At 39.4% G+C, this 26,715-nt stretch overlaps 10 protein-coding genes and 1 non-coding gene across 13 annotated transcripts; 5 read left to right on the forward strand and 6 right to left on the reverse strand.

The window, feature by feature from the left end:
* The first annotated feature begins 351 nt into the window (after positions 1–351).
* TRNAY-GUA (transfer RNA tyrosine (anticodon GUA)) lies at positions 352–444 on the forward strand. Its single transcript has 2 exons — positions 352–388; positions 409–444. It is a non-coding gene; the product is annotated as a tRNA-Tyr (tRNA).
* Positions 445–2,194: 1,750 nt separating this feature from the next.
* On the reverse strand, positions 2,195–3,028 carry LOC135942584 (LYR motif-containing protein 9-like). Its single transcript, XM_065488764.1, has 3 exons — positions 2,789–3,028; positions 2,602–2,694; positions 2,195–2,506 (listed from the first exon to the last, which is right to left on the reverse strand). Exons 1-3 carry the CDS (start codon positions 2,897–2,899, stop codon positions 2,471–2,473), a joined length of 240 nt encoding a protein of 79 aa, XP_065344836.1. The 5' UTR covers positions 2,900–3,028; the 3' UTR covers positions 2,195–2,470.
* A 76-nt stretch (positions 3,029–3,104) lies between these two features.
* LOC135942582 (mitochondrial sodium/calcium exchanger protein-like) lies at positions 3,105–7,868 on the reverse strand. Its single transcript, XM_065488762.1, has 12 exons — positions 7,710–7,868; positions 6,777–6,938; positions 6,409–6,461; positions 5,903–6,231; positions 5,772–5,849; positions 5,456–5,719; positions 5,151–5,402; positions 4,411–4,535; positions 4,209–4,362; positions 4,073–4,153; positions 3,928–3,995; positions 3,105–3,612 (listed from the first exon to the last, which is right to left on the reverse strand). The coding sequence occupies exons 1-12, from the start codon at positions 7,791–7,793 to the stop codon at positions 3,388–3,390; spliced, it is 1,875 nt and encodes a 624-aa protein (XP_065344834.1). The 5' UTR covers positions 7,794–7,868; the 3' UTR covers positions 3,105–3,387.
* A 583-nt stretch (positions 7,869–8,451) lies between these two features.
* On the forward strand, positions 8,452–12,473 carry LOC135942581 (aminopeptidase N-like). The gene is made up of 15 exons (XM_065488761.1): positions 8,452–8,980; positions 9,038–9,265; positions 9,319–9,515; positions 9,566–9,727; positions 9,789–9,902; positions 9,963–10,148; positions 10,205–10,388; positions 10,447–10,688; positions 10,745–11,109; positions 11,164–11,449; positions 11,506–11,706; positions 11,761–11,928; positions 11,975–12,121; positions 12,172–12,238; positions 12,292–12,473. Exons 1-15 carry the CDS (start codon positions 8,807–8,809, stop codon positions 12,442–12,444), a joined length of 2,874 nt encoding a protein of 957 aa, XP_065344833.1. The 5' UTR covers positions 8,452–8,806; the 3' UTR covers positions 12,445–12,473.
* A 37-nt stretch (positions 12,474–12,510) lies between these two features.
* LOC135942583 (transcriptional adapter 1-like) lies at positions 12,511–14,424 on the reverse strand. Its single transcript, XM_065488763.1, has 4 exons — positions 14,249–14,424; positions 13,985–14,021; positions 13,047–13,697; positions 12,511–12,693 (listed from the first exon to the last, which is right to left on the reverse strand). Exons 1-4 carry the CDS (start codon positions 14,323–14,325, stop codon positions 12,610–12,612), a joined length of 849 nt encoding a protein of 282 aa, XP_065344835.1. The 5' UTR covers positions 14,326–14,424; the 3' UTR covers positions 12,511–12,609.
* Positions 14,425–14,585: 161 nt separating this feature from the next.
* On the forward strand, positions 14,586–15,347 carry LOC135942442 (transmembrane protein 17-like). The gene is made up of 4 exons (XM_065488560.1): positions 14,586–14,689; positions 14,787–14,890; positions 14,958–15,071; positions 15,126–15,347. The coding sequence occupies exons 1-4, from the start codon at positions 14,602–14,604 to the stop codon at positions 15,345–15,347; spliced, it is 528 nt and encodes a 175-aa protein (XP_065344632.1). The 5' UTR covers positions 14,586–14,601.
* A 50-nt stretch (positions 15,348–15,397) lies between these two features.
* Positions 15,398–18,813, reverse strand: LOC135942072 (glycolipid transfer protein A). Its single transcript, XM_065487991.1, has 6 exons — positions 18,617–18,813; positions 17,596–17,757; positions 17,449–17,504; positions 17,268–17,386; positions 16,230–16,380; positions 15,398–16,176 (listed from the first exon to the last, which is right to left on the reverse strand). Exons 2-6 carry the CDS (start codon positions 17,717–17,719, stop codon positions 15,994–15,996), a joined length of 633 nt encoding a protein of 210 aa, XP_065344063.1. The 5' UTR covers positions 17,720–17,757; positions 18,617–18,813; the 3' UTR covers positions 15,398–15,993.
* A 270-nt stretch (positions 18,814–19,083) lies between these two features.
* On the forward strand, positions 19,084–22,679 carry LOC135942070 (facilitated trehalose transporter Tret1-like). The gene is made up of 7 exons (XM_065487987.1): positions 19,084–19,276; positions 19,523–19,565; positions 19,790–20,002; positions 20,059–20,403; positions 20,651–20,855; positions 21,703–21,759; positions 21,819–22,679. Exons 2-7 carry the CDS (start codon positions 19,536–19,538, stop codon positions 22,418–22,420), a joined length of 1,452 nt encoding a protein of 483 aa, XP_065344059.1. The 5' UTR covers positions 19,084–19,276; positions 19,523–19,535; the 3' UTR covers positions 22,421–22,679.
* Positions 22,680–22,719: 40 nt separating this feature from the next.
* On the reverse strand, positions 22,720–23,804 carry APC10 (anaphase-promoting complex subunit 10). Its single transcript, XM_065487992.1, has 4 exons — positions 23,615–23,804; positions 23,432–23,500; positions 23,168–23,370; positions 22,720–23,106 (listed from the first exon to the last, which is right to left on the reverse strand). Exons 1-4 carry the CDS (start codon positions 23,655–23,657, stop codon positions 22,864–22,866), a joined length of 558 nt encoding a protein of 185 aa, XP_065344064.1. The 5' UTR covers positions 23,658–23,804; the 3' UTR covers positions 22,720–22,863.
* A 240-nt stretch (positions 23,805–24,044) lies between these two features.
* On the forward strand, positions 24,045–24,792 carry LOC135942074 (chromosome transmission fidelity protein 8 homolog). Its single transcript, XM_065487994.1, has 3 exons — positions 24,045–24,258; positions 24,374–24,494; positions 24,560–24,792. The coding sequence occupies exons 1-3, from the start codon at positions 24,239–24,241 to the stop codon at positions 24,767–24,769; spliced, it is 351 nt and encodes a 116-aa protein (XP_065344066.1). The 5' UTR covers positions 24,045–24,238; the 3' UTR covers positions 24,770–24,792.
* On the reverse strand, positions 24,777–26,649 carry LOC135942071 (coiled-coil domain-containing protein 28A). Of its 3 annotated transcripts, none has more exons than XM_065487989.1 (5): positions 26,493–26,649; positions 25,875–26,100; positions 25,644–25,791; positions 25,184–25,264; positions 24,777–25,130 (listed from the first exon to the last, which is right to left on the reverse strand). In XM_065487989.1, exons 2-5 carry the CDS (start codon positions 26,022–26,024, stop codon positions 24,898–24,900), a joined length of 612 nt encoding a protein of 203 aa, XP_065344061.1. In that variant the 5' UTR covers positions 26,025–26,100; positions 26,493–26,649; the 3' UTR covers positions 24,777–24,897. The 3 variants fall into 3 exon arrangements, with proteins under 3 accessions (XP_065344061.1, XP_065344060.1, XP_065344062.1); XM_065487988.1 differs by having other exon boundaries at positions 25,184–25,309; positions 26,493–26,648; XM_065487990.1 differs by lacking the exon at positions 25,184–25,264.
* Positions 26,650–26,715: the final 66 nt, after the last annotated feature.

The raw sequence follows: 26,715 nt of genomic DNA on the forward strand, positions 1-26,715 counted from the left end.
TTCATGTTGAGAATGTTGAAATTAATTTTTCTTAATTAATTAATTTTCAAGCTCGCCAGATTGTCCAATTATTATGTGTAAAATAGTTATAATTATCTGTATTGCAATTAAAAAACATTGACGAGTAACAGCTAACAGCGCTCCTCAATCAGTGAACAGCGAGAATTAAAAAGGCAGGCAAGGCAGTAGTCGCGTCACGACTCGCGTGTCTATATGTTTGAGCGTGGTCAGCGAGGGCAAGACGCCGAAGACGCAAGAGACAGTCGACAGTCTAGCAACGCTGCCAGCGAAAAACCGCGACCCCAGCGCCAATCAGTCAAATACCGAATCATCGCTCTTCGTTCACATCGTCCTCTGGTAGCTCAGTTGGTAGAGCGGTGGACTGTAGTCGAGAGAAATGCAATAGATATCCATAGGTCGCTGGTTCGAATCCGGCCCGGAGGAAACTTTTTGAACTTTTTCACAATCGAAATGCAACTTACTTCTTCTCATAGTCACAGTATCCATTCATTTAAATTGTATTTTTTTTTTATTTGTAGCCGATATTTGTAAAAAAGAATAAAAAACTGGATTCATTCTATCGAAAGAAGGAAATTAAAAAATAATTCAAACGTTCCGTGTTTAGTTTTAAAGTGCATGAGCATGACTGATGAATTTCCCGTGGCTGATTGTGAGTTGAGCCTGCTCCGGGATTTTATGGCAGAGGGAAGAATAATAAAAGTACGTGCTTGGAAGCCACTACGCGTGCGCCTAGAGTGCAGCTATTTATTGATCTGTGTGCATCAATGCGCGCCTGTCGCGCTGCTCATAAAAATGTGCGCCCCTAGCTGCTTGCGCCCATCAAAACTTGGCAGCTAAAACTTATGCTTAGCACACGAAATACCTTTAAAATCTCAAATTTGTCTTGTGATTTCGGTATTTGGTTATTTCTTTTTACCGCGGAAGTGAAAAACCATAGCTGAGCTAATTTATTTTGTTTTCCCTTCATATATTTTCGTTTGAGTCAGTCTTTGAAGTTAATTAAGTAAAAAGTTGGACAAAAAATCAAAGTTTTTCTCACTAGAACAGATTTTTTAGAAAATACAACAAAGTAACCAAGAAAATTTCATTAAAAATCGGGATTGCCCAGTAATGTTTGATTTTGCTAATTTTTCTAAAATCATAATGACATCGTTTTTAAGGTTTCAAACAAGAAAATTTACATCCTCATGAATGGTGCACCAGTTGGAGCCAAAACGAGTCGAGACTAATAAAGTTTCAACTTTCAAACAACGAGGACAGTCTGATTATTTATTCTGCAGAAATGTCTTCCTTGAGCGTAAACACCTTCAGCCAAAAATTTAATCTCTGGACGTCATGCAAAGATACACACATATAAGCACTAAACGAATAAAAAGTTAATTTCTCGCGGGCGAAATTGAAATTAAACAAATTCATAATATATTTAAGACGGTAAAGAGAGTACAAAAAATCTGGGTTGTTTTTAATTTAATTGTCTGAGGCCTAAAATGGGTCGCAATTTATCATTTCAACTAAATTTTATAAACTGCGTGCTGTATTTATTGCACAGAGGAAAAACAAGAGAACGCAAATCCGATCAATATCACGGGGAAAAATTTTAAACCAGAGCAAAATAAACAATATTATTATCTAGGAAAAAAGGTTTTGGTGCCTACAAAATCCATTTTAGGAAATTCCATTTTGTTTTTAAATTAAAAATTTTCTACCTTCTCGAACTCTCCACGAGACGAAACTCGATCAAAATAACTCGATTTTTATTGCTGCTCTCATTATATCAGATTATACGACAAAGCACTATTTATTTATTGAAATTAATGAGTTTTAGTCGAAATTCGGCCTGCCTCAGGCCGACGGCCACTGGAGGTGGGCGGTGCGGCCGCGCGTTGAGCTCCGCCCCGGCACCCCGAGTGGCCCACCCTTGCTGCCGCGGCCACCCCTCGGACAAGCGGCAGCCAATGCGTCGGCCGCGCCGCACTTATTGGCCAAGCCAGCTTCACTTCTAGACTTGTTTCAGGCCAATTGAGAAGTGCGATCGCAGCATTTTAAAACTTCAGACTCATTGACTAATTAGCAGCCCGAAAGAAATCACCAATATTACGGTTCGAATGTTAAAAATGCACGAATTTTATTATTTTCTCAAGCCTGGGGATTTATTATTATTTTTAAACAAGCATTTTTCCCTGAAGATGACACAAGTTTATTATTTCAAACAAGTTTCACATTCCTTTCTTTTAATTTTTATTTTTTTCATTTCACCACAAAGAGTTGTTTGCATTGCAGTGTTAGGTAACTATTCTCGCTTAACTTATGCATGAAGTGGCGAGGTCGAAGAATTTACAAATATGTTTTGCTTGACAAAACACGGCCAAAATAATAAGTAACAGTTTCAATAAGACTTTTTTAATAAAACAATTAAAAATAAATTCATTAATCTACCCTATTTGCCTTCTCAGGTTGAAGTGCTTGGAGGCTTGTAGTTCTTGTACTGCAAAAAAAGTTAATGCATTGGTTTTAAACCACGTTGTAAACATAAAACCATTACTTTTGTCGTAATTTAACTAAAGATAAGACAACATTTACCTTTTTCATAATCCATTCAGCGTCTTCTACGGACCTTTTGATAATTTCTTGAACCCTTTCAGGGTCCTTTTCCTCAGTATGCTGTTTGAAACTCTAGAACATGCAAAACAGCACGTAAGCAAGAATATTCGACTCTGAATGCACGTGGATTTGCCGCCAAAATTCAAACGCGTTGAGATTGACTTGCCTGCTTGATGAAATGTCGGTAGTACTCCCTAGGACCCTTCGGCAGGCGCTGACACTCGCGCATCAGGTACCTAAAGAGCACCTTCGGACAAGTGATGTTTTGGGCAGACATCGGCGCCTGATCCCAAACTTGATGGCCGATTCAGGAAAAAAGAATAAAGAGGATCTTTCCAATATTCTCCAGCCTGTTTACTTTTCTCAGCTGCTGCTCTGCTCTCACGACATCTGGTGAGCTGAAATGAACTAGATTACGCGCGAAATCGCTGGGGGTACTTGCATGAATTCAGAATCCACAGAGCAAAATAAAACTCATGAAATGTTCGAATTCAAAATATATTAATGTAGAATTTTTATAACACTTAAATGCAAAAAAGAATATTTTTTACACTAACCACAAGGCTTTATCACAGTTGGTCACTGTCATTATTTCCTCTCAATTCTTTCAGAAATTCAACTATCCACATGGAGAATAGAACTCTAAAAGGCCTTCTACTAAGTCAGAAACCTTAGGAACTAAACATTATATTTTTTTACTTTGTACCAAAATTCTCCAACTAAAATTGGTATTTTGAAGTTGCTTTTTTAGCATTGGGAAATTCGCTAAGGATTGAAAGTAGGGCTTCTTGATCTCGGGAGCCAGTCCAGAGGCAGTTGTCCAACTTCAGCGAGGATGGCGGCAACCAAAAATAAGAAATAGAGCAACAGAAGGTAGATGCCGTAGGCACGTCTCGTGGTGAAGCCCATCAAAATCAAGGCGATCAAGGAGGACAACATACTTATCGCCAAAAATATGGCGATTACAGGCCCAAAATCTCCGTAGCGGATCTGGAAATATTTAAAATTTAAATAATATATTTATGTTAGGAGCCATAGGTGAAATTATCTGCTTATGAATAGGGGATATTGGTTAGTTTCTTAAATAGCCAGTTTTTGTTGAAATAAATCATTACTACAACCTTCAATTTAAAAGTTTATACCAAAATTAGTTACATTATTACTATTAAAAATTTAAACTAAAATAATTTTCACGTTGCGAATAGGGCTGGAGGAGTAGCTGACACCAGGCCAATATGAATAAACTAACGCAACATTTCCCAACGTGGACAATTCCTTTTCATTTTTTTTTTAAATAATACTCACGTAGACTTGATTATCACCACTTCCGATAGTGGCCATTGTGAAAGAGATTCCAATGCCTAACAAAATATCTGAGAAAGCTGCAGTTAAGGATCATAAAACATTATTATTTGAAATTTGATTTAAACAGTCATTTTTGCAAGGATACTAAACAGAGGACCGCCAAAGCAGGCTGAAAAGCCCATCCTCTCAAAGCCCTGCTTGGCAATCGAGACATTTGTGATGAAATCTGCCAAAATGACAAATTAACTGGTGAGTTTTCTGAATAATCAATTTAAGCATACCTCCAATGCTGTTTCCCCACGCAAGGACGGTCATGCCAAGCAAAGTGTCGCTGATATTGGAAAGGATGCCGATCGCCCTGAGCAGATTGACAACCTCGTTTGCCACCATGTAAATTGTCACCACAGCTCCAACAAAGCCTAGGAAGGCGAAAATCTACGCAAGATCAAGATGTTTTTGTCTTTGAAGAAAAATTGAACTTACTGAATGGTATCTGGGCGGCGTGTAGGGTTTGGTGGCAAGCAGGACGAACGCACAGGCGACGCATCCAAAGAGGAAAACAAGATACCACAGCTGCAGCCACGGCCAAATCACGGCAACTGTCGCCACTGGAAAAAAATGAGAATTTGAATAGAAACAAAGGTTTGACAATAACGTAGATAAATTATAAAATGTGTATTTTAAACGAAAACACTTGACTTTTAATCAATTAAACACAGGAAAACTATTTTAAAATTAATATAATTTGAAGAAAATTGTATTAACAAAAATCCTAGGGAAACATAACCTGGCAAGTTTAATTTAAGCATCTTAATTCCTACACCATGAGATAAATTGTAAAAAAACCTTCAGAAATGTTATTTTCAGACTTCAATTGTTTTCTTCAGAGCATTGCAGCACAAGATTTTTAAATTTCGCACATTTTAAGTGGCTAACAATATATTTAAAAATATAAAATTCCTCTGCAAAACTTAAACTTTAAAATTGAATTATCATACATTTTTCAATGGCCAACGCGAGTTAATTTCATGCTCAAAAATGAATGTCCTTGACTTGGAAAGATTTGTTCCCATTTGAGCTCTTGATCTGCACTCTTTTTGGAAAAGTAAGTAAATATAAACATGCTCCAAGAAAAAAATGGGTTTCTCGCAGTTTTTTTTTCAAAATTGAACAAAGAGAACATAAATAGTGTGCAAACCCTGATAGAAAACCCAAATTTGTACCTTGAGTGGCGAAAATACAGAAGAGTGGGCAGGTAAGGCAGTGCAACGCATTGAGCGGCCGGCACCAGCCGTGTCTGAGCGCCGTGTAGTTGACCACGGGCAAGACGAGGGCCAAGATGAGCACAATTGGGAGCTGCAGCCAGTGCAACACCCGATTTGCCAAGCAACATTCTGGCTTCTTGGGACCGATGAGTTGCACAAGCCCCTCTTGCAGTTCTCGCCAGATGTTTGGTCTTCGTGCACTAGCCTTTCCTGTGGGGGAAAAAATGGAACTGATTCAAATGGGGGGATTTTTTTATATTAACCTGTTAAAAGAGGAGTGTTCTCATCAAGTGTACAATCCTCCTGTGGCATTGGCGGCTCTGCTGCAATGCCCTGGCATCTAAGCTCTTTGCATCTATCCTGCTGGATGGCCAACTCTTGGACAATGCTGACTGTCATTGATCTCTTGCGGTCCAGCACCTCATTTGGATCATGGCTTGACGACCCAGGCAAGCTCAGAGTCGAGGTTTGACCATTGCGGTCCGGAAAATCCCCAGTCTTTCGCTCTTCAGCGTTCTTTTCAACATCTGCAAACCACACAATTATCTGCTGGCAGATTAAATTTAAATTTTGAAATACCAATCGGAGGTTGCGTCTTGAGGCAGAACTTTTCTGACAGGACCACTGTTATGTAGACCAGGTAAAGGATAATGAACCCTAAGAAAATTTTTTTCATTATTTAAGAAAGAGGAAAAAACCCAGAAAATTACCAATGGCCTCCCAGGTAGTGATGATCCCTTTATAGAAGATATAAAAGGCCCAGTAAACCGCCCCTAGATAGAAGATGAGGTCACGCAGAAAAGACCTGTCGACGACCTTGAACGGTCTGATGATGATGATGGAGCCTGCAATGACTGTTGTCACAAAGAGGCCAGAGCCTAGGAGTTCTCCGAAAATAAGTTCAGATCGACCGTGAGGAGCTCCTGCGAGCGAGGTGAATATGTCCGGGGAGCCATTGCCAAAGGCGAGGATGGTCACTCCGGCAAGGCTCTCTGATAGGCCCAAAACTTTGGCTATCACTGTCAGAGATGGACAAAAACTGCAAAAAAATTCATATTAAATCGGGAATTATTGAAACAAACGTAAAAATATTTAAATTAGTTGAAATAAAATATTTTGTTAAGCTATGAACTATGAAATAATTTTAAGTTGAATTAAATTTCAATCGAAATTTGAAGATTTGAGAGAAGCGTTTAGTGATAAAATTTTGACTTACAAGTCGTTGGCTGATTTTCCAAGCAGGAAAAACATCAAGACCAGCCATCCCACCTACAGAAAAATACACAGTTATTTCAAAGTGAAGGCAAATTCACAATCATACCCACAAGGGGATTTATGTAATTAAGGCTATCGACCAGCGTAGCAATTTCTTTTAAGATTTTAGATTAGAAATTAAACCCCTATCAGAACATTTCCAAATTTGTTAAATAAATTCATAAATTTGTGAAGAGAAATTGTTGCCATTCGTTTTGAAGATTTTTTTAATCATTTTAAAACTGGCCATGCACAAACTTAAATTTAATTTCCTACTTGTAAACCATACAAAAATTTTAGAACAATTATAACAATAAAATTTGCTCTTACAGAAACTGCAACTCCAGCAAACCTAGTGGTTGCTGAGAATTTGCAGAACAGAAAGTAGAGGTAGGGCACGAAAGAGCTCTCAGTGAGGCAGTCGGCCGTCTCTTGCACGAACGCGCACTTTGCATCTTCAGGCAGTAGCTGCACTTGCACACACTTCTCCTCCTGCAGATTGAATGAAAAAATTAGTCAACGCCGCGATATTGCCCAACACCAATGATTTCTAGTTTGGGACGAATTTATGCTGCTGACTTCCTAAAATAGAGAGTCTAAATTTAATCTAAAGAGAAAACTGGTTTGCTTCGCACAAGGTCATAATGCTACAAGGCACATAAAATACTAAAACCCAAAAATAACCGTAAACGTTTCTACTCTCTCTGTATAAATAAAAATTAACGTACGCATGATGAAGAATATAAATAAATGAAATCCGCAGTGAATCTGTCTTGCATACCAAAATCTTATGAATTCACGTGGACTTTGCAAACAATGTTGCTTTGTTGCGACAAAACTCAAGTGAAATACAAATGAAACACGCATGCAGGCTACTAAAATGCGCCACTCACCAGCTTGTTATTTGTTTCTTACGGAAAATATGTTTATGAAAAAATTACGCATCAAAGTTCAGGTTGTTTGCCAATGCAAAAATATTGTGTGAGTACCCCAGGTTGTTTACTCGGCGTGACTGCAGCCCGATTCAGTTACAAAAATAAGAAAAATGATCCTGCAACTTGATGCAGACAGAATAATAATTATATAGGGTCTGTGCGCGTGATTCGATATAAGCAAACAGTGTCTTATCATTTCGAACGCGAGGATTGCCAGTTTATACACTTTGGGGGAGAGCCGAATGATAATATTGAAGAACTATACAGAGTGATAGGTTGAATTTAATTCATTTTAACTATTCTAAAATAAATTATCAAAAGAACAAACCTGTTGAGGGTCTCCCAGGGAAGCTAATGTGTAGATGCCGGAAACAAAGTAATCCAGAGGATGCAGCTCACTCAGGTTGCTCATGTCAACTGGCAGAGCGGCTGCAATTGGAGGTCAGGGTGGTGGCCGACTGATGCTTTTCCACCTATTCCTTCGCAAAGCGCGCTCTCCCACCGCTAATCCTGACGGCAAGCTGCTAACACAGAGAGGAAGTTATGTAAAATGCAAAGCATTTCTTTGCGAGCTGCGTGCAAAAAGAGTGACAAATGCACAGTCCAGCAATGCGTTAAATTCCTAATTTTGTTTCATTGGTTGAAAAAATGTCTTGCACACGGTCTTTAGGAAAAATGGAAATCGAATGGTATATATTTATAGAATGCCATTCTGATTGGAGAATATGTTTCACAAGGAAGATTTTTATGCAATTTTCCATTAAGTTTATTAGTTTTCTTTTAAATGTATACAAAGGAAAATCACAAGAAAGATTTTTTGCCACAATGATGATGTAACGAAGGGCTAAAACACCTCTAATATTTCCGATTTGATTTTAATTTCCCAGTACAATTATTTTTTAAGCAAATTTCTTCCAAAAAATCTTCCCTCAGTGGCGTTGTGTTCTGGGTTCGTAGGAAGACATTTATCTGGGAATGGGAACTCATTTTTGACACTGTAAGGAGTCAAATTATGAAAATTGACTTTTTCTGAATGAAATACATAATAGTGTGGGATTGAAATAAATAATATTTAAAATTCCCGAAATGTTCAAAATCAATTATACATTCCTTGGTGAGCATGATGGTATATGGCTCACGTTTTCGTAATCGATCTTATTAGGTACAATCACGTGCTTTAGAATTATTCAATTCTATAAATGTGACCATCCAGATCGATAATTTTGAATTAAACCATGCCAAGTTGATAATCATGAACAAAGAGTTGCAACACGCTCTTGAGGACGAATTAAAAAATTGGGAATCACACAAGCGCTGATATTTTAATTATCAGTGGAAAAAAAAAACCAAAACCTCCGTGTGCAAAATTGATATAAACTTATGGTCCTAGTTATTCGGTCAGTTGAGGACAAGTAGGCAATCGCTATGCGTTTAATTTTATTGTTCTCGATTTCCTCGCTGCTGCTTGCGTGGGCTGCAGCCAGCGAGCCCTCGGTGAAGGATTATGAGAGACTGAGAGAGCTGGGACAAAATCCGAGGAATGGCCCAAATCTGCTCGGCCGCACAAACCTTTTCCATAAAACCCGGCATGCTCAAAAGGTACGATTAATCAGAAATTAATTCAAATTAAAACCCACGTCTGTTTGTATATCGTAGAAAACCGGCAGTTCCGCGCGTGCTGTGGAAGATTATCTCTTGCCTAGTGATGTGGAACCTGTGTCTTATGAAGTGCAGCTGATCCCCTACTTGCAAAACTCGCCAGTTCCTGGAGCCGAGTTCACCTTCGATGGAAGGGTTGATATTAAAATTTTGGCTGACAGACCAACGTCCACCGTTGTCCTGCACGCTGAGCAACTCAATATCCTCAATATTGGAGTTACTCAGGTATGGACTTGAAATATGAAAATGCAGAAAATACTAAAACCCTTGGGACGCAGGATACAACTGGATTGGTTGTGCCTGTGATTGATTGGAATTTGGTCACTGACGACAGGCACTTTTTAACCATCAACTTGGCAGAATCTCTGCTCAGTGGACAAGAATACCATCTCAATATCAATTTTACTGGAATCCTGAACAGCGAGGGTTATGGCTTCTTCAGGAGCCGCACCACCGATGAAAATGGAAACACTGGGTATGAAATTCATAAATACTTCTAAATCAGATTAAAATTGAAAATTTCAGCTGGGTGGCAACAACGCAATTCGAGTCTGTCGGCGCGAGAAGATCTTTCCCCTGCTTTGATGAGCCAGCTTCGAAAGCTACCTTCACGATTATTTTGGCCCAAGAACCTGGTTACACCGCTGTAGCAAATATGCCACTGGAATCTACATACACAAGTCCCGAGTAAGGAAATTTAAACATGTCTAGACGAACTTGACTGATTAAATTCATTAAATAAATTTAGACTGCCAGCTGGATGGACCTTTGCCAAATTCCTTCCCTCCCCGAGAATGTCCAGCTATCTTGTGGCTTTCACTACTTCTAATTATGCAAGGCTGGAAAGTACAAAAGACAGCAGGTTTGCTTGCACGTGTGACCAAAAGTCACGATGACCTAATTCATTACATTATGAACAAAGGTTCGCCGTGTGGGCTTTGAGCAAAGATGTACAAAAAGGCGAATATGCAAATGATATCGCGCCTGACCACTTCAACTATTATCAGACGTACACAAACACAGATTATGGAATGCCCAAAGTCGACCAGCTCGCCTACCAAGATTTCTTTTCTGGGGCCATGGAAAACTGGGGTCACATCTCCTATGTGTAAAATGATTAATAAAACACTAGCACCCTGCAATTATTTTTTAAACAATTTTCAGTGAGGATCTTTTGCTGTGGGATCCTGCTACTGGTTCTCAAGCAAGCAAGCAGTTGGCCACCCAGGTCATTTCTCACGAGTTGACGCATCAGTGGTTTGGAGACATTGTGAGCCCTCTTTGGTGGAGCGACCTCTGGCTCAATGAGGGATTCGCGACCTACTTTGAATTTTATGCGACAGGCGAAGTAATACAATTTTTAGCTTTGCAAAAACCTGAATCTAAAAAATGAATAAATTTTGCAGCTTAACCCTGACTGGCTTATGGATCAGCAGTTCCAAACAGACAACACTTTCGACGCCTTTGACGTTGACGCATTCGCGTTTTTCAGTCACCCGGTGCACGCCGATGTGGACAGTCCTGCCTCCATTGACGGAATTTTCGACACCATGTCCTACAACAAAGGCGGCTGTTTGGTCAAATTTATGCTCAACCTGTTGGGTCCGACCAATTTCAGAAGTGGAATCATTGATTACATGACAAAAATGTGAGATTCACACGACCATCAGCTTTTTTAAAAATAACTCGTCGACCCCTCTTCAGGGCTTACGGCGCTGCTCACCAAAACGACCTTTTTGCCTCTCTGGAGCCGCACGTGCCCGCAGGAATTCTGCCCGATGGAGTGACCCTGGCGCAAGTCATGGACACCTTCACCCTTCAGGAGGGCGTCCCTGCCGTCACTGTGATTAGAGATTACGCGACAGGAACTGCTCAGGTCTCTCAGACGAGATTTTCGGTCAGCACCAGTGAGCAATGGCTCATCCCTCTGACCCTGACCACCCAGAGCGAATTGAACTTTGCAAATCAAGTCCCAAAGAGTTGGCTCCTCACGGCTGAAAGCTCGATTGGGTCTGCTGAGGGAATTCCCGCGGATAACGAATGGATCATCGTCAACATCCAACAGACAGGTGGATTTAAATGCCGTAAATGTTGAAATTAATGCCAAAATAATTAATCGATAGGTTACTACCGAGTTAACTACGATCAGACCAACTGGGATCTACTCTTCGCTTATCTAAATGATATTGCGACTGCGGATTTGATCGACCCACTTAACAGAGCTCAAATTTTGGACGACTCGCTCGCCTTTGGAATTACAAAGCAGCTCAACTACAAAACAGCCCTCTCCAGCACCCTCTACCTCCGTCACGAGAAGGAGTATGGCCCCTGGGCAGCAGCCCTGAGGCGCTTGGAGTTCATTAGAGACAGAATGTACCAAACACCCGAGACAGCCAGCTTGTTCAATAAGTAAAATACAACTCAATAGCTTTTGTTGGACTTAAATTAAAAGAAACGGTTCGCAGGTACCTGAGCACCCGTCTGGATAATGTCTTCCAACATGTGTCCGGACTGAGTGTCGACAGCGCTGAGAGCCATGCTACCAGCATCACCCGCAACCTGATTTCCAAGTGGGCCTGCAACACCGGTTTGGAATCGTGCAACCAACAAGGCCAGGCCCTTTTGAAGCAGTGGCAGTCCACAGTTCAGCCCCACGTCAACAATCCGTGAGCAAGAAAACATCCCGGTTGGTTAATTATTTTTCGTTATTAAAATTTCAGCCTGAAGGAGGACATAAAGAGCGTTGCTTATTGTGCTGGTATGCGTTTCGGAAACCTCGAGGACTTCAACTTCCTCATGTCGCAGTACGCAAGTGCAAAGAGTGCCAGCGAGCAGACTAAACTTCTCGGAGCTCTTGGATGCGCAACTGATGCTTCCATCCTCCAAAGGCAAGAATATAAATAAATAGGCTCACTCACCTAACATAAAATTCAGGTACTTGGAGGAAACAATTCGTCAACCTGCCTCCGTCATCAGAGCTGGAGACGCTTTGAGCGTCTTCTTCTCCGTGTACAGCAACCCAATTGGTACAGAACTGGCCCTGGACTTCCTCATCGAAAACTACTCAGAGCTGAAAAATATGTTGGTTTTGTTATATTATTGTTTACAAATGTTTTAATTTCATTTTAAAGCATGAACGTGGGCTTGGCACTCGCTGGAATTTCTGAGAAGCTCAACACTCAATCTCATTACGAGAAGGTAGGAATTAATTGAGAAAAACGCACCTGTTTATTAAATGAGCGATTCTTTAGATCGTTGTGTTCATGCAAGACCACATGGAGGAGCTTTCCCTGGAGGACAAGGCGTTCTTTGCCAGTGCCCTGACAAACCTCTCCAAGATCCTCGACTGGAACGCTGATCATCTGGCTGAAGTGATGCTGTTTTTTGTTGAAAATCAGCCTTGATGGGAAATAAAAATGAAGCTTGCAATGCGTGAGCATTGTTTTAAAAACCAACCACGAATTTACAGTGAACAATATATTTATTCATGGGAGTATTTACACCAAGGATCGCCGATGTGCACTAAATTAACTGAGTCAGTCGTAAATTCTATCCAAGTTTTTCACTCCCTAACTCGAATGTTGCATTTTGGAAGCAATAGTTTCAACCAGACGAGCGTAGATCGAGGTGGATGGAATTACGTTCGGCTGGACCTAAAATTATAAAAATTGGCCTATTTAACTATGAACTATGACTACCAATGTCAGAGTTTTTAAGTTTAGTATATGATAAAAAATCATTTTAAACAAAATCAGAGTATTTCAAAATGTGAGCAGTAAATTTTACTAAAATTATCATTTAAAAAATGAAACATTTTTCCCTGCACTGATTCTGCAAAGTACGAAAACGTAGGAACTTTCTTTATTTTTGACAAAAGTTAAGACTGAGATCAAGGTGTCACGTCAGAAACATTCTTTGAAAACTTAAAAAGATCTAGCTATTAATATTTGCAACCCATTTCAATTTTAAATTCTAGTCAAATCTTAAAGAAAAATAAATTCCCTACCTTAAGAGCGAGGTAGAGATCAAACAGGTTGATAGGTTGTCGAGCAGAAATTTGGCCAGGGGCAGACGCAGCCAGCTCTTGAGCAGCCTGCTGCTCAGCCTCTTCAAGGCGAGGTCGCTTGGCTGGCGGGCCTTCCTGCCTGGGAAGAAGGGCAGGAGGTCTGGTTCCTAGGCCAAACGCGTATTTGCCATCCCTGAGACGATGGCCTCCCCTGAGGCGAACGACGGACTCCAGGACGGACTTGATGAGGCCCCTGGTGGCTTCGACCAGGCAGAGAGCGACGTCGTAGCGGGCCCCTTGCAGCCCGTGGTCCCAGCCAGCGACCAGGAGGCGGCCCATCATCAGGCCAAGGTCAGGCAGGTGCGCGTCTGAGTGCACCGGCGTTTGCTGGGGCAGAGGCGCTTGTGTCCCAAGCGCCCGCGTTGGTCGCATTTCTCTGACAAATGCTGCTGGCTCTGCCGTGACGAATGGTCCAGACGGCGGTTCCGGAGACCTCGTCCGAACGGAGGGTGTGAAGGGGCTGCTCAGACGGAGGCTGTCCGCCAGTGGCTGGCATTGGTTCAGCAGGGAGAGCAGGAAGTGGTTGTGCAGACGAGCTGCTTCAGGTGGAAGCAGTTTGCGTGCGAAGAAGTCAAAATCCTCTTTTGACATCTATGTAGAAGGGAAAATATGTTAATTATTTTTTAATTAAGACACATTACATAACTTTAAAATACCATAATATGTATTAAAGGGAACAGTGTACATGGGCAGGGCTGAGTTAGGCTTGTCCTCTCATGTGTCATCCTAATTTTTAAGGTAAAACCTAAGAGGGGTCGTGGTGACGAGCCTAACTCAGACCCACCCTTTGCATTCAAATCTAAATGCAGTGTCGTAAGGAAATTAACTTTAATGTGGAGAAAGGAGAATGGTATGGAATCAATAACCGCTGTACTAACCTTCATTCTGAACCAATTTTTCAGCAGAGCGAAATACCTGAAACAATTAAATGATGATACAATGACATATCATACGTTAATATACACACACACAAATGGCAAACAAAAATCAGCAATTTCCGATTACATACGTATGAAAGTCATCGTGTAAACAAATTTTGTAAGAGAAACAGCAAAATGACAATGCATGAAAGTGTCCGGGATTAACGATTTTGAGAAATTTGAGTATGATATGTAATAGTGCAGCACAAGGAATTTTCTTACTTGTTTGAAGTCTCTTCTCCGATGATTTCGATAATTTTCGATCTAATCAAGTGCGATTCTGAAAACTCTGTCGTCATTTTTGGCACTCGGATTTACAGCAGTATTTAAACACGAACTTCTTCTTGCAAGAAGTCAAAAATCTAATTTTGCGTTCTTTTCTGTTGATGTTTTGTCTGTATGTACAGTGCATTTACCACCACCTGATAGTGGGTGGGCTCAGCGTGCACATCATCAACCAATCACAGAGCTCTATGCTGAGAGCGTTCACGCAATTCGCTGGTTTTAGCGCTAAAACGCTCTTTGTTTTAAAAGTTGCATTCCTTAATTTGACAGGAAACTGGCACACGTGCAGAATGAGAGCCAAATCATTTTCTTCTTGGAGAAAGTCTGTGACAAGTTTATCCGAAAATGTTTTTCCAGGAATATCACTAAACTACCAAGGTGAAATTAATAAGATAATACAAAAAGAAATTAATTTTATTGAATGATTAGTTAAAATCATTTTATCTTGTATCTATAAAAAATAAAATTTTTCTAGGCGATTCCTTAGAATGCAGTTTGGTATTGCAAATGCTCCTTTACTTTGATGCCGTCTTCTTCCCTTTTTGGGCTTTAACTATTGGATCTGTATTCCAGATTAAGGTGAAAATCAAAAATTTAAAATTTTTATTTTTGCTCCTTTTCTACTTTTATGCTATTCTCTTTGCAGTATGACTATCTCAGCAGCACATACAAGTTCATCAGCATCACCATGCTAATGTCAATTTTTGTCGTGCAAATTCTACGCCTTTATTTAGGCTACCTTGGAAATTTAACTGAAAAAGTTTGTTAAACACGTTTAAATAATTTATCCCATAATTCTAACATAACATTTCAGATTCCAGAGCTGGCAGCTTTTTGGATGTTGTCTGTGCTTTTGCAGTTGCCAATGGAATTATTCCTGATGGTGTCAAGAGGCATCAAATCCACACCTCCGGAATACGCAGTGAACACCATTTTACTGCTACTGCTGATTCTCCAACTTATTTCCGGCTACCAAGCTTTGATTAGGGCGGCTCAGCATCACGCAGATCGCTTTCGGCAGGCTCACCAGCAGTAGAAAAAAGACATTATTTTTATATCATGTTTTCAGAATGATTAAAATAAACATTTTAGTTTTGTTGAAATGGCGTTTTTGTAAATATTTGCTTTAATAATTCACTTAAATACACATGAATTCTTAGACTTTTAACATGTTAACAACCTTCATTGGTGATCATTACAAATCAATGAAACATCACAATGCTGAGTGAAACACACTAACGCAGTTTTGATTTTGTAATACAATCTACTATAAATTAACAGCCTGATACTATATAATTGGATTCGTGGAAAAACACTGAAGCTGGAGGCACTCCCGTAAGGCCCATTAGCTAAATCACATTCTGCGCAATGTCGCGGAGGTTCCAACTAAAAATTTGACACAGGTTTGCACCACATTCCTCTACAAAAATATACCCTGATTGCGTAGGCTGATTTTCCATGGCTTTTCATGCTTTTTGAGCTCAAATCTTAAACTACGTTCCTAATTAAAATTAATCAAAGCAATCAAAATCTTAAAATTTCGCTAAAATGATAAATGATCAACGCACCGACAATTATTAAATAATTTGGGTCCCAATAACACGGTTAGAATCAAAAGTATTAAATGTGTAAATGACACAACAAGAATTAATCAGTTAAAAAAGCTGACTCGGTGGGGAAGGTCAAGCACCAGCCTCAAGATCGAGGCCATTATCCACATAGAGCTTGTCGATCACTTCAATGGTGCGCTTCAAGCTGCTGACAACAGGGTCCAGTCCCTGGATGACCGCCTCCTCGCGGCCCTCGACGCCTAGAGACATGGTCAGCACCAACTTGCTTCTGTGGGGACACCGACCGCACAGAAACTGCACGAAAAAATATATAAATGCTGTTGAAATTATTTACTTTTAGCACTTACGTTGAATGTCTTTTTGACAAGGAAATTGTGGAATCTCTCCAGCGTGATCTTGTAAGCATTACTCAAATGCGAGGACACGTCTTCTTCCACTTTCCCATTCTGCGAGTCTGTAAGGATGCCTTCCAGAAACACTTGGAAGAAATGCAAAGCTCTGAAAGTTTTTTTTTAATATTTATGAAACATTTATTATCCTGCATCTAGGTATTGAAGGAAGCACTTGAAGATTCATTCATAAAAGGAGAAAACACCGGGAAATCCTCATTTAAAGTCGTCTTTTTTACGCTTCTGGTTTCAGCAGTCAATTTTAGATTTTATTTCGTGGAATATTTAAGACAGATAATTGAAGACACAATATTATGGAATATTAAATTTAGAATAGGCAGGGTTGCATTTGCTTACCAACCGGGTATTTTCACCGCTGGTTTTAAACGGTTTTAACTACTCAATTTATACCAATTTCTTACAAAAGAAATGAATTTATTCCATTTTTCCCATTTGGAAATATAAAATTTGCGGTCGGAAGTGGTCAAATGTCCTCTACTGTGAATATGTTTCTTTATAAATTGCTATTAAATTTGCTACCTCAATTTTTCCTTAATTTCCTCTCTAAAAATTTTTCAGAGTCAAGGTCATGTAAATAAGAAAATTATTGAACACTGAGGTGCAAATATGGCCTGCAAGAAACTGGTTAAAATTGGGAAAAAAGGTTATTTAACACGGCACTGATTTTTTTTTAAATTATTTTGCAACCCCGAGAATACGAATTTTTTTTAACCTTTTCAGCAATTTTCAGAAATATTAATCTCACGTTTTAACTCTAACCCACCTGTACCCGCCAAAAGATTTTATTTTTTTTGTATTGCATTTTGTCCAAATTTGACTGTTGAATGAATTTTTAATTTTATTTCATGAAATTAGGGCGGCGGTTGACGAGTTAACAGCCGAAACCAGTAAGCACAAATTAAAAGTCAACCAATTTCAATGAGGAATTGAGGAATATCAGTGTTTTCTTTTTCTAAGCGCCTATAAAGGCATTACCTTTTGAGCCAAAGGAGTGCATCTGTGGCGTAAACTCCACCCTGCTGCTTTTCAGCGATTATCATGTCATGGAGAGTCGAGTGGCTGGCGGGGTTTTTCTGATATTGTTTCGTCAGTTTCTGTTGGGCGCACAGATAATTGATAATTAATTTAATGCAGGTGCATTTGAAATTCAACAAACCTGAATGTTTCCATTCATGTCAGATTTCACGACTGCAAAAAGTGTGCCGAAAAGTTCTAAACAAAATTTAATTGAACAATTATTATTTTATTCATCATTTAAAATTAATGTCGAGAATTATATTTTGAGAAAAGATTATGAAATTACCAACAAGGGTGACGACGCCCTTGGCTGCATCAAGGAATTCTAGTGTATCCAGCTTATCTTCTTTTGGGTTTGGAAAAATCAGTTTGCCAGAGGCAAACACAGTCTCTTCGCTCCGGGTCGACATTTTGCCAAATATGACTTATCTCATCTTATCACGAGCAGCTGTTGGTAATAATCATTTAGTTGTATTTTTTATATACCAGCGATACATTCAACGTCAATTTATATAAAATAAAAATTGTAGGAACTGCTTCGTGAGATATTTTGGGAATGTATTAAAATATTTTAGAGTTAACATAGCAAACACAATAGAAACAAGGTCGAATTTCCCGAGTTATGTTAGCATCTGTTGGGATAAATTCACTGGCACATATTCAAATTCAGAAATAATAGTATTTTTAAAATTGTCAACATTTTCTTCAACGAAGAAGTCATAACTCTGATAAAAAAATAACCATTTAACGTATATATGATCAAAAAATTAGCTAGAACTAATTTTTTAACAGATCTCCTGATGTAAAAAAAAAATTAAAAAGTACTTCATTTCATTTTGATCTGGTGAGAGGAGGGTACACGAAAATATGATCTTACGATATAGAGGAGATAACAAAAACTGGCGAGCGTGCAGGTGGGGCTAAAATATCTGACTCACATCCTTTCCCAGCGGACCTTGCCTTAAAAGCTAAAATAGGGAGCTAATGCGCGAGGTCAGCCGGCATACGCTAATTTTTTAACTAACCATAATGCACCATGGACTATGAAAGAATGGAGCGTTTTTGGCGTTTTAAATTAGACGTAACACAGTAATTTAGTCGAATCTAAAAAATGAAGCAAAAATCTGCAAAAATATTGATAACTTTCGATATGGTTAATTCACAGCGGCTCTCTATAACATTCACTCCGGTCTTTTATCCTCTTGCGGTTGCGGCTGTCAAACTAAACTACACACAGCCTCACTAATCGCCGGATAATCATTCGTCCCTAATATAATTACATATATGTATAAACGCTTCATACGTACCACCGTGGCACAAGCACGTCTAGTACGCCTGGCATCTAAAACTCGCGTGGGCCTTTAACAGATAGGCAATTTACAATCTGTCTCAGGCTGATGATGGAGAAGAGATTTTACGCGATTGCCCTCCTTGCTCCTTTTTCATAGTGCCGAAGTGGGAAGTGGTTGAGCTCCTCCTGGTCTGGCAGTCTGGCTCCTCCGTGTCTTCGACGTGTTCAGTTTGTTTACATTTGTACGTTTATTTATCGCTAAATGAACCGGTTCCCAAAATAAGGAAAACAAACACGTATGCACAGCTCCTCAAGCTTTCTGAAAAAAATACCATCATGCGTTGAATAAAAAATAATTTTTACCGTCAAATTCTTTTTTCATTGCGTTTTTAATTAAAATTTAACTTTTTTCCGGTTTTTTATTGCATACCGGTATTTTAAAAAGAAACTTAAAAGTGGGCGTGGTCATGTGGTGTTCTTTGTTCTTTTCATTCGCTCCTCACTCCGCAGCGGTGCCAGCAGAATATCATTATCACTTTTAATTTTGAAACCAACCAGCGTACACTGCTCTGCTGAAACGCAGATGAATCACTGACACTGTGTACATCATACTGTTTGCTCGGTGGCGTTGAGCTTTTTGAAACAACTTCACGTGACTGCAAAGAGAATATTTTACGTACGTTTAAAAATAATATCGCTGTGGTAGAAATTTGGTATTCATCATTCATAGTTTGTGTTAAGCTGAATACATTTCTTTACCAATTTTCCTATTCACTATTTCGAATTCATTTTAATTTTATAAAATTCGTTCCAAAAAAGATAACAATTATTTGGACATGGAAAGCCACCCACCTTTTTTTTTAATTTTGGGATTTTTTACCTGTATGCATATATTTATTCAAAGATTTTTTTTGTCTTATAGATCTTGAATTTCAATGATGGACTCTGAAGCCCAACACGGCCAGGTGAGATAGTCTAAATTTTTATTTTTGTATCTGGAAATTTTTGTTCGCATTTTTGGATTGAATTCCTTGTATGTATTTGTGCTACACTTCATATCTGAAAACCATAATTATGATAAGGAACCCAGCTTGTGAATTGCGTGCCAAACGTTTTCTTTTTATGTCATGGCATACTTCCGGTTTATTTTCATAGATCTATTAAATCATTAATTTCTTTCTCAATGCAGCTTCGTGGCGGTGAAGCAGGAGTGGATGACGACTTGAATACGCCCCTGCTATCAGATGACCATTCCCAGGCGCCAGTGGCTCAGGATGTACGGAAAATATCTCAATTCCTGGCCGTCCTCTCCGCCACCTGTGGAGCGTTTTGCTTGGGATCCGTGCTGGCCTGGACCTCTCCGGTTGGAGAAAGACTGAAGCAAGGAGCCCTTGGCTTTCCAGTTGAGACGCAGTTAAGATAAATAAATGAATTGCACTAAAATCGGCATCTCCTCAGATTTCAGACGACCAACTGGGTTGGGTCGGATCCCTGGCTGGATTCGGCGCAGCTGTGATGGCGCCGATTGCCGGACAGCTGGTCGACCGGCTTGGCCGCAAAGCCTGCATGATCTTCTTGTGCGTGCCTCTCTGCATCGGCTGGCTGCTGGTCGCCTTTGCCAAAAACCCTGCCATGCTCTACAGCGGGCGAATCATCTGCGGCGCTTCTGGCGGCGCCTTCAGCGTGGCCGCGCCTGTCTACGTGTCTGAGGTGGCCCATCCGTCACTGCGAGGAGCCCTGGGAGCGCTCTTCCAGCTGCAGGTTGTGATGGGCGTTGAGATGGCTTACGTCATTGGACCACTTGTGAGTGATTTGTTAATACAAGTAATACGAATAAAACGAATATCAGAATTTAAAAAGCAAAAATTTTAAGGGCGCGGTGGACTAATTGTAAGATTTTTCTTCAAAGAGATTATCAAAAGTAAATAATTTACAAAACATTGTTTTTCCGTTCCATGATACTGGTAATTAGTGCCTGTAAATAAGGAAAAAACAATTCCTTATTGACAATGTTATCTGCTGAGCTTAAGTGAATTTTTATGTCTTCCAGGTGTCTGTGTTTTGGCTCACTGTGATATCGGCGATTTTACCAGTTGTGACGGCAGTAGCAGTGCTCATTTTTTCTCCTGAGTCTCCTTCGTTCCTTCTTCGAAAGGGCCGTACGAATGCGGCTCATGACTCGCTTCAGTGGCTGTGGGGTAACAAGTGCGACTTGAGAACGGAACTGAACGAAATGTCAAGACAAGTCTCTGAAGGTAACAAAAAATTTCAAATTACTGTTAAAAGCATATCTAATTTACTCAAATCCAACCAAATATCCCAGAAATCAATTCAAATTAACTATTTTTCCTCTTTCTGGCCTAAATTTAAGTTACTATGATTATCCAGATAATCTACTTTGAAGTAAACTGCATTTAAATTCAATCTCAAATATTGTGATTTTCCCGTAATTTATAGAAATAGAATATTAAAATTTAGTAAACGGTTTTAACACTCATGTTCTCAAAAGAATAAAATTGTTTTCTCTTCTCATGACCTGCTAAGTTAAATAAAAAATAAACGGTTTATTTTAATTAAAATATTTTTTGAGTTAACTTCCTGTCTACTGATTAAATAATCAAACTTGTCCTCCTTGTTTGAAAGTTATATCATAATATTATGTTTGTATTTTACTTTTTTCAACAAGTATCAGATCCAACTGGCGTTCTATTAATATAAATATAAATTTTACAAATGATAGTGTTAAGCAAAGTATTGCTATTTTTTAAGATAAAAAGGGATTCAATAATTTTTCAACACATTTTATGTATGACTTTTTACGACTATTGCTCAATTTGTTAATAAAATTTTGATTAAAATATTCTTGACTTGAAACCGTTATATGAGAAAAATTCTCTGGAACGCAGGTTTCAATATTTTAAATGAAAAATTTATCTATTTTTTACAGTCTAAGTAAAAACCTAAATAAAGTAAAAACTAAATAAACTAAATTTTATTTTTTAAATAGGAATAACACAAATTCAAAATTTTTATCATCTCATCGTTATAGGAAATCTGTAAATCGCGGAAATTAAGATTCTAATGCTCAAACTTTATTTCCAGAGAGATCTGTGTCGGTGAAAACCATTTTCCTACAGAAGGCAACTATGATTTGCGTTGGTGAGTTGATCTCCGCCTAGTATTTTTCTTAAATCCTCTAAAAACTCCCAAAATTCCAGGCTTGATGGCGTTCCAGCAGTTCTCTGGTATCAACGCTGTGATCTTCTTCACGGAGCAAATCTTCGCTGCGGCTGGCGGGTCAGTGCAGGGTGCTACTGCAGCGGCCATCGTCGGAGCCGTCCAGGTTGGCGCCACATTCCTCTCCTTCCTGGTTGTGGACAAGGCGGGCCGGCGGCCGCTGCTGCTGTTGTCAGCCACCGTGATGGCCGCGTGCAACACCACCCTGGGCGCCTTCTTCTTCCTGAAGGACCGCGGCCAGGACCTGAGCTCTCTCGGCATGCTGCCTGTTCTCGCCGTCTGCCTCTACTTCCTGGTTTTCTCGCTTGGCTTTGGACCTGTGCCGTGGATCATGGTCGGCGAGCTGTTTGCCCCCGAGGTCAAGGGCGTTGCTGGCTCAGTCGCGTCGGCCGCCACCTGGTGGCTCGCATTCGCCGTCACCTCCCTGTTCAGGCCAATCGTATCTGCCATTGGCGAGGGTCAAACTTTCTGGATGTTCGCCGGGCTCACCGCCGTTGGAGTGCTCTTCGTGCTCCTCTTTGTGCCTGAGACCAAAGGCAAGACGCTGGAGGAAATCCAAACAAGCCTGAATGCGACTAACTAGGTTCAAATCATTCGTGTCTATGGCAAGTCGTCATATATTATATATGTGATCAATGTTGTAATTTTAAAAACTCTCATTCTTGACAAAGACTGCTAAAGTTATCGCAACGTTCAGCTTTAATGGTGAAAATTTAGTGTAGATCAAAACACAAAATAGTAATTGTTAATGCAACGTATTGAGATTATTATAACCTACGGTCTATTATTATACATATTCATATTCTATCTGAGCATGATAATAAATGATTAATCCCAGAATATAATTTAGCGTTGTTTTTTCTGGTGAATCAAAGCCAACCATTAAATATTAATCATACTTTATTTTCAGACCAGTTACCCTAGCTTTACACTCTTCAGCAGCAAACGCAACAATTTGAATCACAGGCTTTAACATACTCACAATCAAACCCATTCATTCTTAAAATCAAGGCCAAAATTCACACCCTATCTGAGGTAGCTGTACTGCCGACAGTCAACGGTGCTCAGGTGGCCAAGATCTAGGGTGATTGCCCTTTTCTCTGCTGGTGAGTGGATTTTTATCTGCCGCATGTGAGTATCCCGTCCATTCTGATGGTTTGTTATTACCGCTATTTGAACCATAAATGTCCGCAGAGGGTTGTCGTGAATGTCTTTAATCGGAATGACAATCCAGCCACTTGGTTCGTTCAGTTCGACTACTTCAATTTCCTGAAAGAAAAATATTTTAATTTAATTGTTAAGGCAGGGGGCAGGGTGCAATTCATCTTACTTGCAGATCGTTGAAATGTGTTCCAGCCCTGATTGAGATTCGGCTTGGAGTGTAGCTCTCATCCAATTTGTAATCAGTGTAGATGCAGATGTCTTGAACAGTGGTCTTCTTCCTGAATTGCACGTTGACCAAGTGTGGTAGCTGCCCATCTGACTGCCAATACGTGTCAACGCAGTCATCTCGTAGTTGGTCCACTCCAAAGCCTGATATTCAATGTTTGACTCGTCAATATGTCCGACATAAAGAAAATTTGGCTAAAATTACCTGGTTTGCAAGACGACAAACTCCAAATCGCTTGGGATCCTACTTCTCTTATATTTTTGGAGAATTTCTCTGAAAAAAAGTTATGTACGATGAAGTTAATTATTGAACTTAATTTACAGTTGAGGAATACATTGTAGGGATAGGAAAAAATAAAAAACAAAAACTCATAACATAAATAGATACCTAGAGCTAATTCCAGCGATTCGTTTGCTTTATTAGCGGCCATCGCGTGAGATGTTAATAGTGAGTTTCGTTCTGTTTAAAAAATTTATTTGTGATCTTTACGTTTTGATGAGAAAAGAAACCCTGATTCCTGAATTTCCGTTTTTGTCCTCACAACTTATTTACAATTTGATCAGCCAGAGAAATAAATAAACAAACACATGCAACATCAGCTGCTGCGGTAGGACTGAAGCAATGCATCCAACACTTTAATAATTTTGCAGCCTGCTCAGCCTCCTAAAAGATAGTAATTTCAAAGGCAAATCTTTCATGAAATGAAATGAATGCTAAAAAAGTAAAATTATGACTGCAATTGATAAAATCAAACTAAAAACCTCAACTCTCACAAATTTTTAACCGGTGATTTTTTGTTGTTCGCATTTGGTTGGCACAACTGTCTCTTACAACTCTCGCGGCAAAAATCGTGACGTCCAAGACGGATAAGAAGGATTCAGCGGAAACAAAGGACTTTTCAGGTCCAGCAAGCAGTTTTTCAGTTTTGTTTAATTTGAGGGAGGTAGGCGCATTCTCTAAAAGAATTAATGGGATTAAATTAGAGAATAGCCTGTCATCTTTCAGTTCAGGATGCAAATAATTATCAATCCGTGAGTATAAAACTTTGCTTAAAACTCCAGCTTTTTTACTATCGCATAACATGTATGGCGTGTTGAAAGGTTTTCCTGAATTTTCCTCATATTGATTTATGTTTACGATTTTCAGCCATAAAAATCTTAAAATTCCTATCTGGTCAATGATAGAACTTCAAGGAGATCTGCAAAGTAACGAAAAAGCAGCCCCTTTTCATGGAAAGATAATTGGTGATCTGCATTACAATTTAGAGGTCCGTTTACTATTTTTTTAAAGCTATTACATCTAAAAAGTAACGTTTATACATATCATGATCAGGGCGAACCTATGCTGATTATTGGCCATCATGTATTGACTGGCAGAGTGGCAAAATTGGAAAAACCACTTGCAATTCTCAAGAAGAAGCAGAAAGAAGATGAGTTTGAGGTCACCGAGTACGAGGTTCAAGGTATGGTTGTGCAAAAACTTTTGTTCAGTGAAAGGCCCAGGCCTATCGTCGCTAATGCGGACGCAATTTTTGTAAAATAAACTCAAATTTTTATTCTGAATAAGGAACTTTATTTCACAAAATCATACAAAATTTATTAAACACAGGAATATATTAAAAAGAGAGCAAGACTCCTTAACTAAAAACAAGATTGTGATTTTTTATGTGACTAATCTGTGAAAACTAGACCGTCCTGCTCATTCAAATGGAGCCGTTCAATAGACAAACTGAGTTGTTCAAGCGCTCCCATTAATCGGTCTAGGTTCTCTTGTCCGGCCCTGAGGCCTTCGTCGCTCAAGGGGGCGTACAGCTCTTGCTGAGCCCCAAGGTCAAAATGCATTCTGGCCAGACGCTCTTGCTGCTCTCGGATCTCCTCCATCTGCTCCATGCTGCAGTCCTGGCCTAAAGAATTTATTAAAATGTAATCAAAGAATCCGACAAAAGGGAAATAATACCAAACGCTCTCAATTGTCCCGAGTGAAAGTCTTCCAAAAGTTTCAGCAGAGCCTTTTCCATACCTCTCACGTCCGCAACATCTGAGAGAAAAGAGTGGTGCTGCAGAGGTCTCACCACATTACCAACTAAATAAGCAAACAAAAGAAAACAGAGGCCAACTAAAGTACAACTAAAACACAAAAAACGAAATTAGTATGAATTAAAACAAAACGAAATTAAAAATATGTATATTTCTACTTGTGAGGTTATTTAAATGTGAAAACGCAAATAAATATGAGGGTTAGCGACTAAAACTTTAAGCAGCAACAAAAATTGTTGAATACTAAAGTGTCCTGAACTGAAACCTTACCCAAACTTTCTTAATTTTGCATGCCACAGAACAAAATTATTAGAAAGAGTGAAATTATATCGCACACAAATTTGTGCATCACAAACTGAACAAAAATTAAACCCCTCTACCCTTTCTTGGCTTGTGCATTCTGGCGACAGATTTGACCGAGCCCTGTCTTGCGTCAAGATTTCTCTCTCTGCTGTCAGTCTTCTCATTGACGTAAACCACTTTTGTTGTCAACGGTGTTTGACTCCTACTTTCCCTCGACGGCCCTTCCTTAATAAAATAAAAGACGTTAATAAAAAATCGATGAAATTGTAAATTTGATTTAAAGTGTAGAGCTCCGTGAAATAATTTACTTTAGCAGAGCTGTTGTTGGACGACTTGCTTTTCATTCTGGCTGGCGGAACCACTGGTGGAGGCGACGGCTGCTCTTCTCTGTCTGGAGAGTCTTCTTCGTCAGCCTCGGTTGAGAGCATCAAGTGCCGCAACTCGCATTCCTCCCCCATTATTGCGATAAGGAAATCAGCTCTCCTCTCCTTTTATTGTTTCTCTTGAGATAATGGTTGTCCCCACAGTTTAAGCCTGCGTGATAAAGAATATTTATTTTACTATGCTGCGAAGTCAAGGTGTATGCTTAAAACGAAAGGCATGTTTAAATTAAATAAATGTTTGGAGCATGCAAATATTTTATCTATGTATCTATTCTTAATTTTTAACTCCTAAATCCGAAGCTTAAATTGATTTTCAATCCTGTTTGGAAAATACCTATGTATTTTCAGCAATCAGCAATCCGTGAAACGCTGATAAAATAGTATTCATAATCTTTTACGTTAAAGGAAATCAAATCTTCTGTTCTAAGGCGCGGCTGAAGTAAACAGATTTATTTTGAGACTTTAGAGAAACATTTAAGCCAAAAAACACCCAGGCGCCGACCAGTCTGTAAGGTGCGCGAATATTTTGAATACTTTGCGCACCTGCTCAGCGTTCATGGTATTGAGCTTCTTCTGTTCATGAGCAATATTTAAAGAACAAGCGAGCAACCGGGCAGATTCTAGAGGAAATTCCCTGTGACACTTCTTGACATAAAAAATACTTTTTTGGTGAATCAGCTGAAAATCAAAGTTGCCAACGCTTTCATGTGGAGCTCACCAATGTCACCAATAAGAAATTAAAATAAATAATTAATTGAGCAAGATG

The sequence above is a fragment of the Cloeon dipterum genome, chromosome 4, assembly GCF_949628265.1.
Source record: "Cloeon dipterum chromosome 4, ieCloDipt1.1, whole genome shotgun sequence".
In the NCBI taxonomy this organism is placed as follows: domain Eukaryota; kingdom Metazoa; phylum Arthropoda; class Insecta; order Ephemeroptera; family Baetidae; genus Cloeon; species Cloeon dipterum.

Bases quoted from the DNA above. Each gene is read 5' to 3' on its own strand.
- LOC135942070 (XM_065487987.1), top strand. From the start codon at position 19,536: ATGATGGACTCTGAAGCCCAACACGGCCAG. The intron at 20,003-20,058 runs GTTGAGACGCAG...GCATCTCCTCAG, and splicing joins AAGGAGCCCTTGGCTTTCCA to ATTTCAGACGACCAACTGGG. The intron at 20,404-20,650 runs GTGAGTGATTTG...TATGTCTTCCAG, and splicing joins CTTACGTCATTGGACCACTT to GTGTCTGTGTTTTGGCTCAC.
- LOC135942581 (XM_065488761.1), top strand. From the start codon at position 8,807: ATGCGTTTAATTTTATTGTTCTCGATTTCCTCGCTGCTGCTTGCGTGG. The intron at 9,728-9,788 runs GTAAGGAAATTT...AAATAAATTTAG, and splicing joins TCTACATACACAAGTCCCGA to ACTGCCAGCTGGATGGACCT. The intron at 10,149-10,204 runs GTAAAATGATTA...AACAATTTTCAG, and splicing joins TGGGGTCACATCTCCTATGT to TGAGGATCTTTTGCTGTGGG.
- LOC135942442 (XM_065488560.1), top strand. From the start codon at position 14,602: ATGAGAGCCAAATCATTTTCTTCTTGGAGAAAGTCTGTGACAAGTTTA. The intron at 14,690-14,786 runs GTGAAATTAATA...AAATTTTTCTAG, and splicing joins AATATCACTAAACTACCAAG to GCGATTCCTTAGAATGCAGT. The intron at 14,891-14,957 runs GTGAAAATCAAA...TTCTCTTTGCAG, and splicing joins GATCTGTATTCCAGATTAAG to TATGACTATCTCAGCAGCAC.
- LOC135942072 (XM_065487991.1), bottom strand. From the start codon at position 17,719: ATGTCGACCCGGAGCGAAGAGACTGTGTTTGCCTCTGGCAAACTGATT. The intron at 17,505-17,595 runs GTAATTTCATAA...AATTTTGTTTAG, and splicing joins GGGCGTCGTCACCCTTGTTG to AACTTTTCGGCACACTTTTT. The intron at 17,387-17,448 runs GTTTGTTGAATT...TGCGCCCAACAG, and splicing joins ACATGAATGGAAACATTCAG to AAACTGACGAAACAATATCA.
- APC10 (XM_065487992.1), bottom strand. From the start codon at position 23,657: ATGGCCGCTAATAAAGCAAACGAATCGCTGGAATTAGCTCTAG. The intron at 23,501-23,614 runs GTATCTATTTAT...ACTTTTTTTCAG, and splicing joins ATCGCTGGAATTAGCTCTAG to AGAAATTCTCCAAAAATATA. The intron at 23,107-23,167 runs GTAAGATGAATT...TTTTTCTTTCAG, and splicing joins CACATTTCAACGATCTGCAA to GAAATTGAAGTAGTCGAACT.
- LOC135942582 (XM_065488762.1), bottom strand. From the start codon at position 7,793: ATGAGCAACCTGAGTGAGCTGCATCCTCTGGATTACTTTGTTTCCGGC. The intron at 4,536-5,150 runs GTACAAATTTGG...ATTTTTTTCCAG, and splicing joins CTGTATTTTCGCCACTCAAG to TGGCGACAGTTGCCGTGATT. The intron at 4,363-4,410 runs GTAAGTTCAATT...GATCTTGCGTAG, and splicing joins CGCCGCCCAGATACCATTCA to ATTTTCGCCTTCCTAGGCTT.
- LOC135942584 (XM_065488764.1), bottom strand. From the start codon at position 2,899: ATGTCTGCCCAAAACATCACTTGTCCGAAGGTGCTCTTTAGGTACCTG. The intron at 2,695-2,788 runs GCAAGTCAATCT...TGCATGTTCTAG, and splicing joins ACCGACATTTCATCAAGCAG to AGTTTCAAACAGCATACTGA. The intron at 2,507-2,601 runs GTAAATGTTGTC...CTTTTTTTGCAG, and splicing joins CTGAATGGATTATGAAAAAG to TACAAGAACTACAAGCCTCC.
- LOC135942583 (XM_065488763.1), bottom strand. From the start codon at position 14,325: ATGACGACAGAGTTTTCAGAATCGCACTTGATTAGATCGAAAATTATC. The intron at 14,022-14,248 runs GTAAGAAAATTC...TAATTGTTTCAG, and splicing joins GGAGAAGAGACTTCAAACAA to GTATTTCGCTCTGCTGAAAA. The intron at 13,698-13,984 runs GTTAGTACAGCG...CCTTCTACATAG, and splicing joins AAAATTGGTTCAGAATGAAG to ATGTCAAAAGAGGATTTTGA.
- LOC135942074 (XM_065487994.1), top strand. From the start codon at position 24,239: ATGCAAATAATTATCAATCC. The intron at 24,259-24,373 runs GTGAGTATAAAA...TACGATTTTCAG, and splicing joins ATGCAAATAATTATCAATCC to CCATAAAAATCTTAAAATTC. The intron at 24,495-24,559 runs GTCCGTTTACTA...TATCATGATCAG, and splicing joins ATCTGCATTACAATTTAGAG to GGCGAACCTATGCTGATTAT.
- LOC135942071 (XM_065487988.1), bottom strand. From the start codon at position 26,024: ATGGGGGAGGAATGCGAGTTGCGGCACTTGATGCTCTCAACCGAGGCT. The intron at 25,792-25,874 runs GTAAATTATTTC...TATTTTATTAAG, and splicing joins CCAACAACAGCTCTGCTAAA to GAAGGGCCGTCGAGGGAAAG. The intron at 25,310-25,643 runs GTAGAGGGGTTT...TTGCTTATTTAG, and splicing joins AATGCACAAGCCAAGAAAGG to TTGGTAATGTGGTGAGACCT.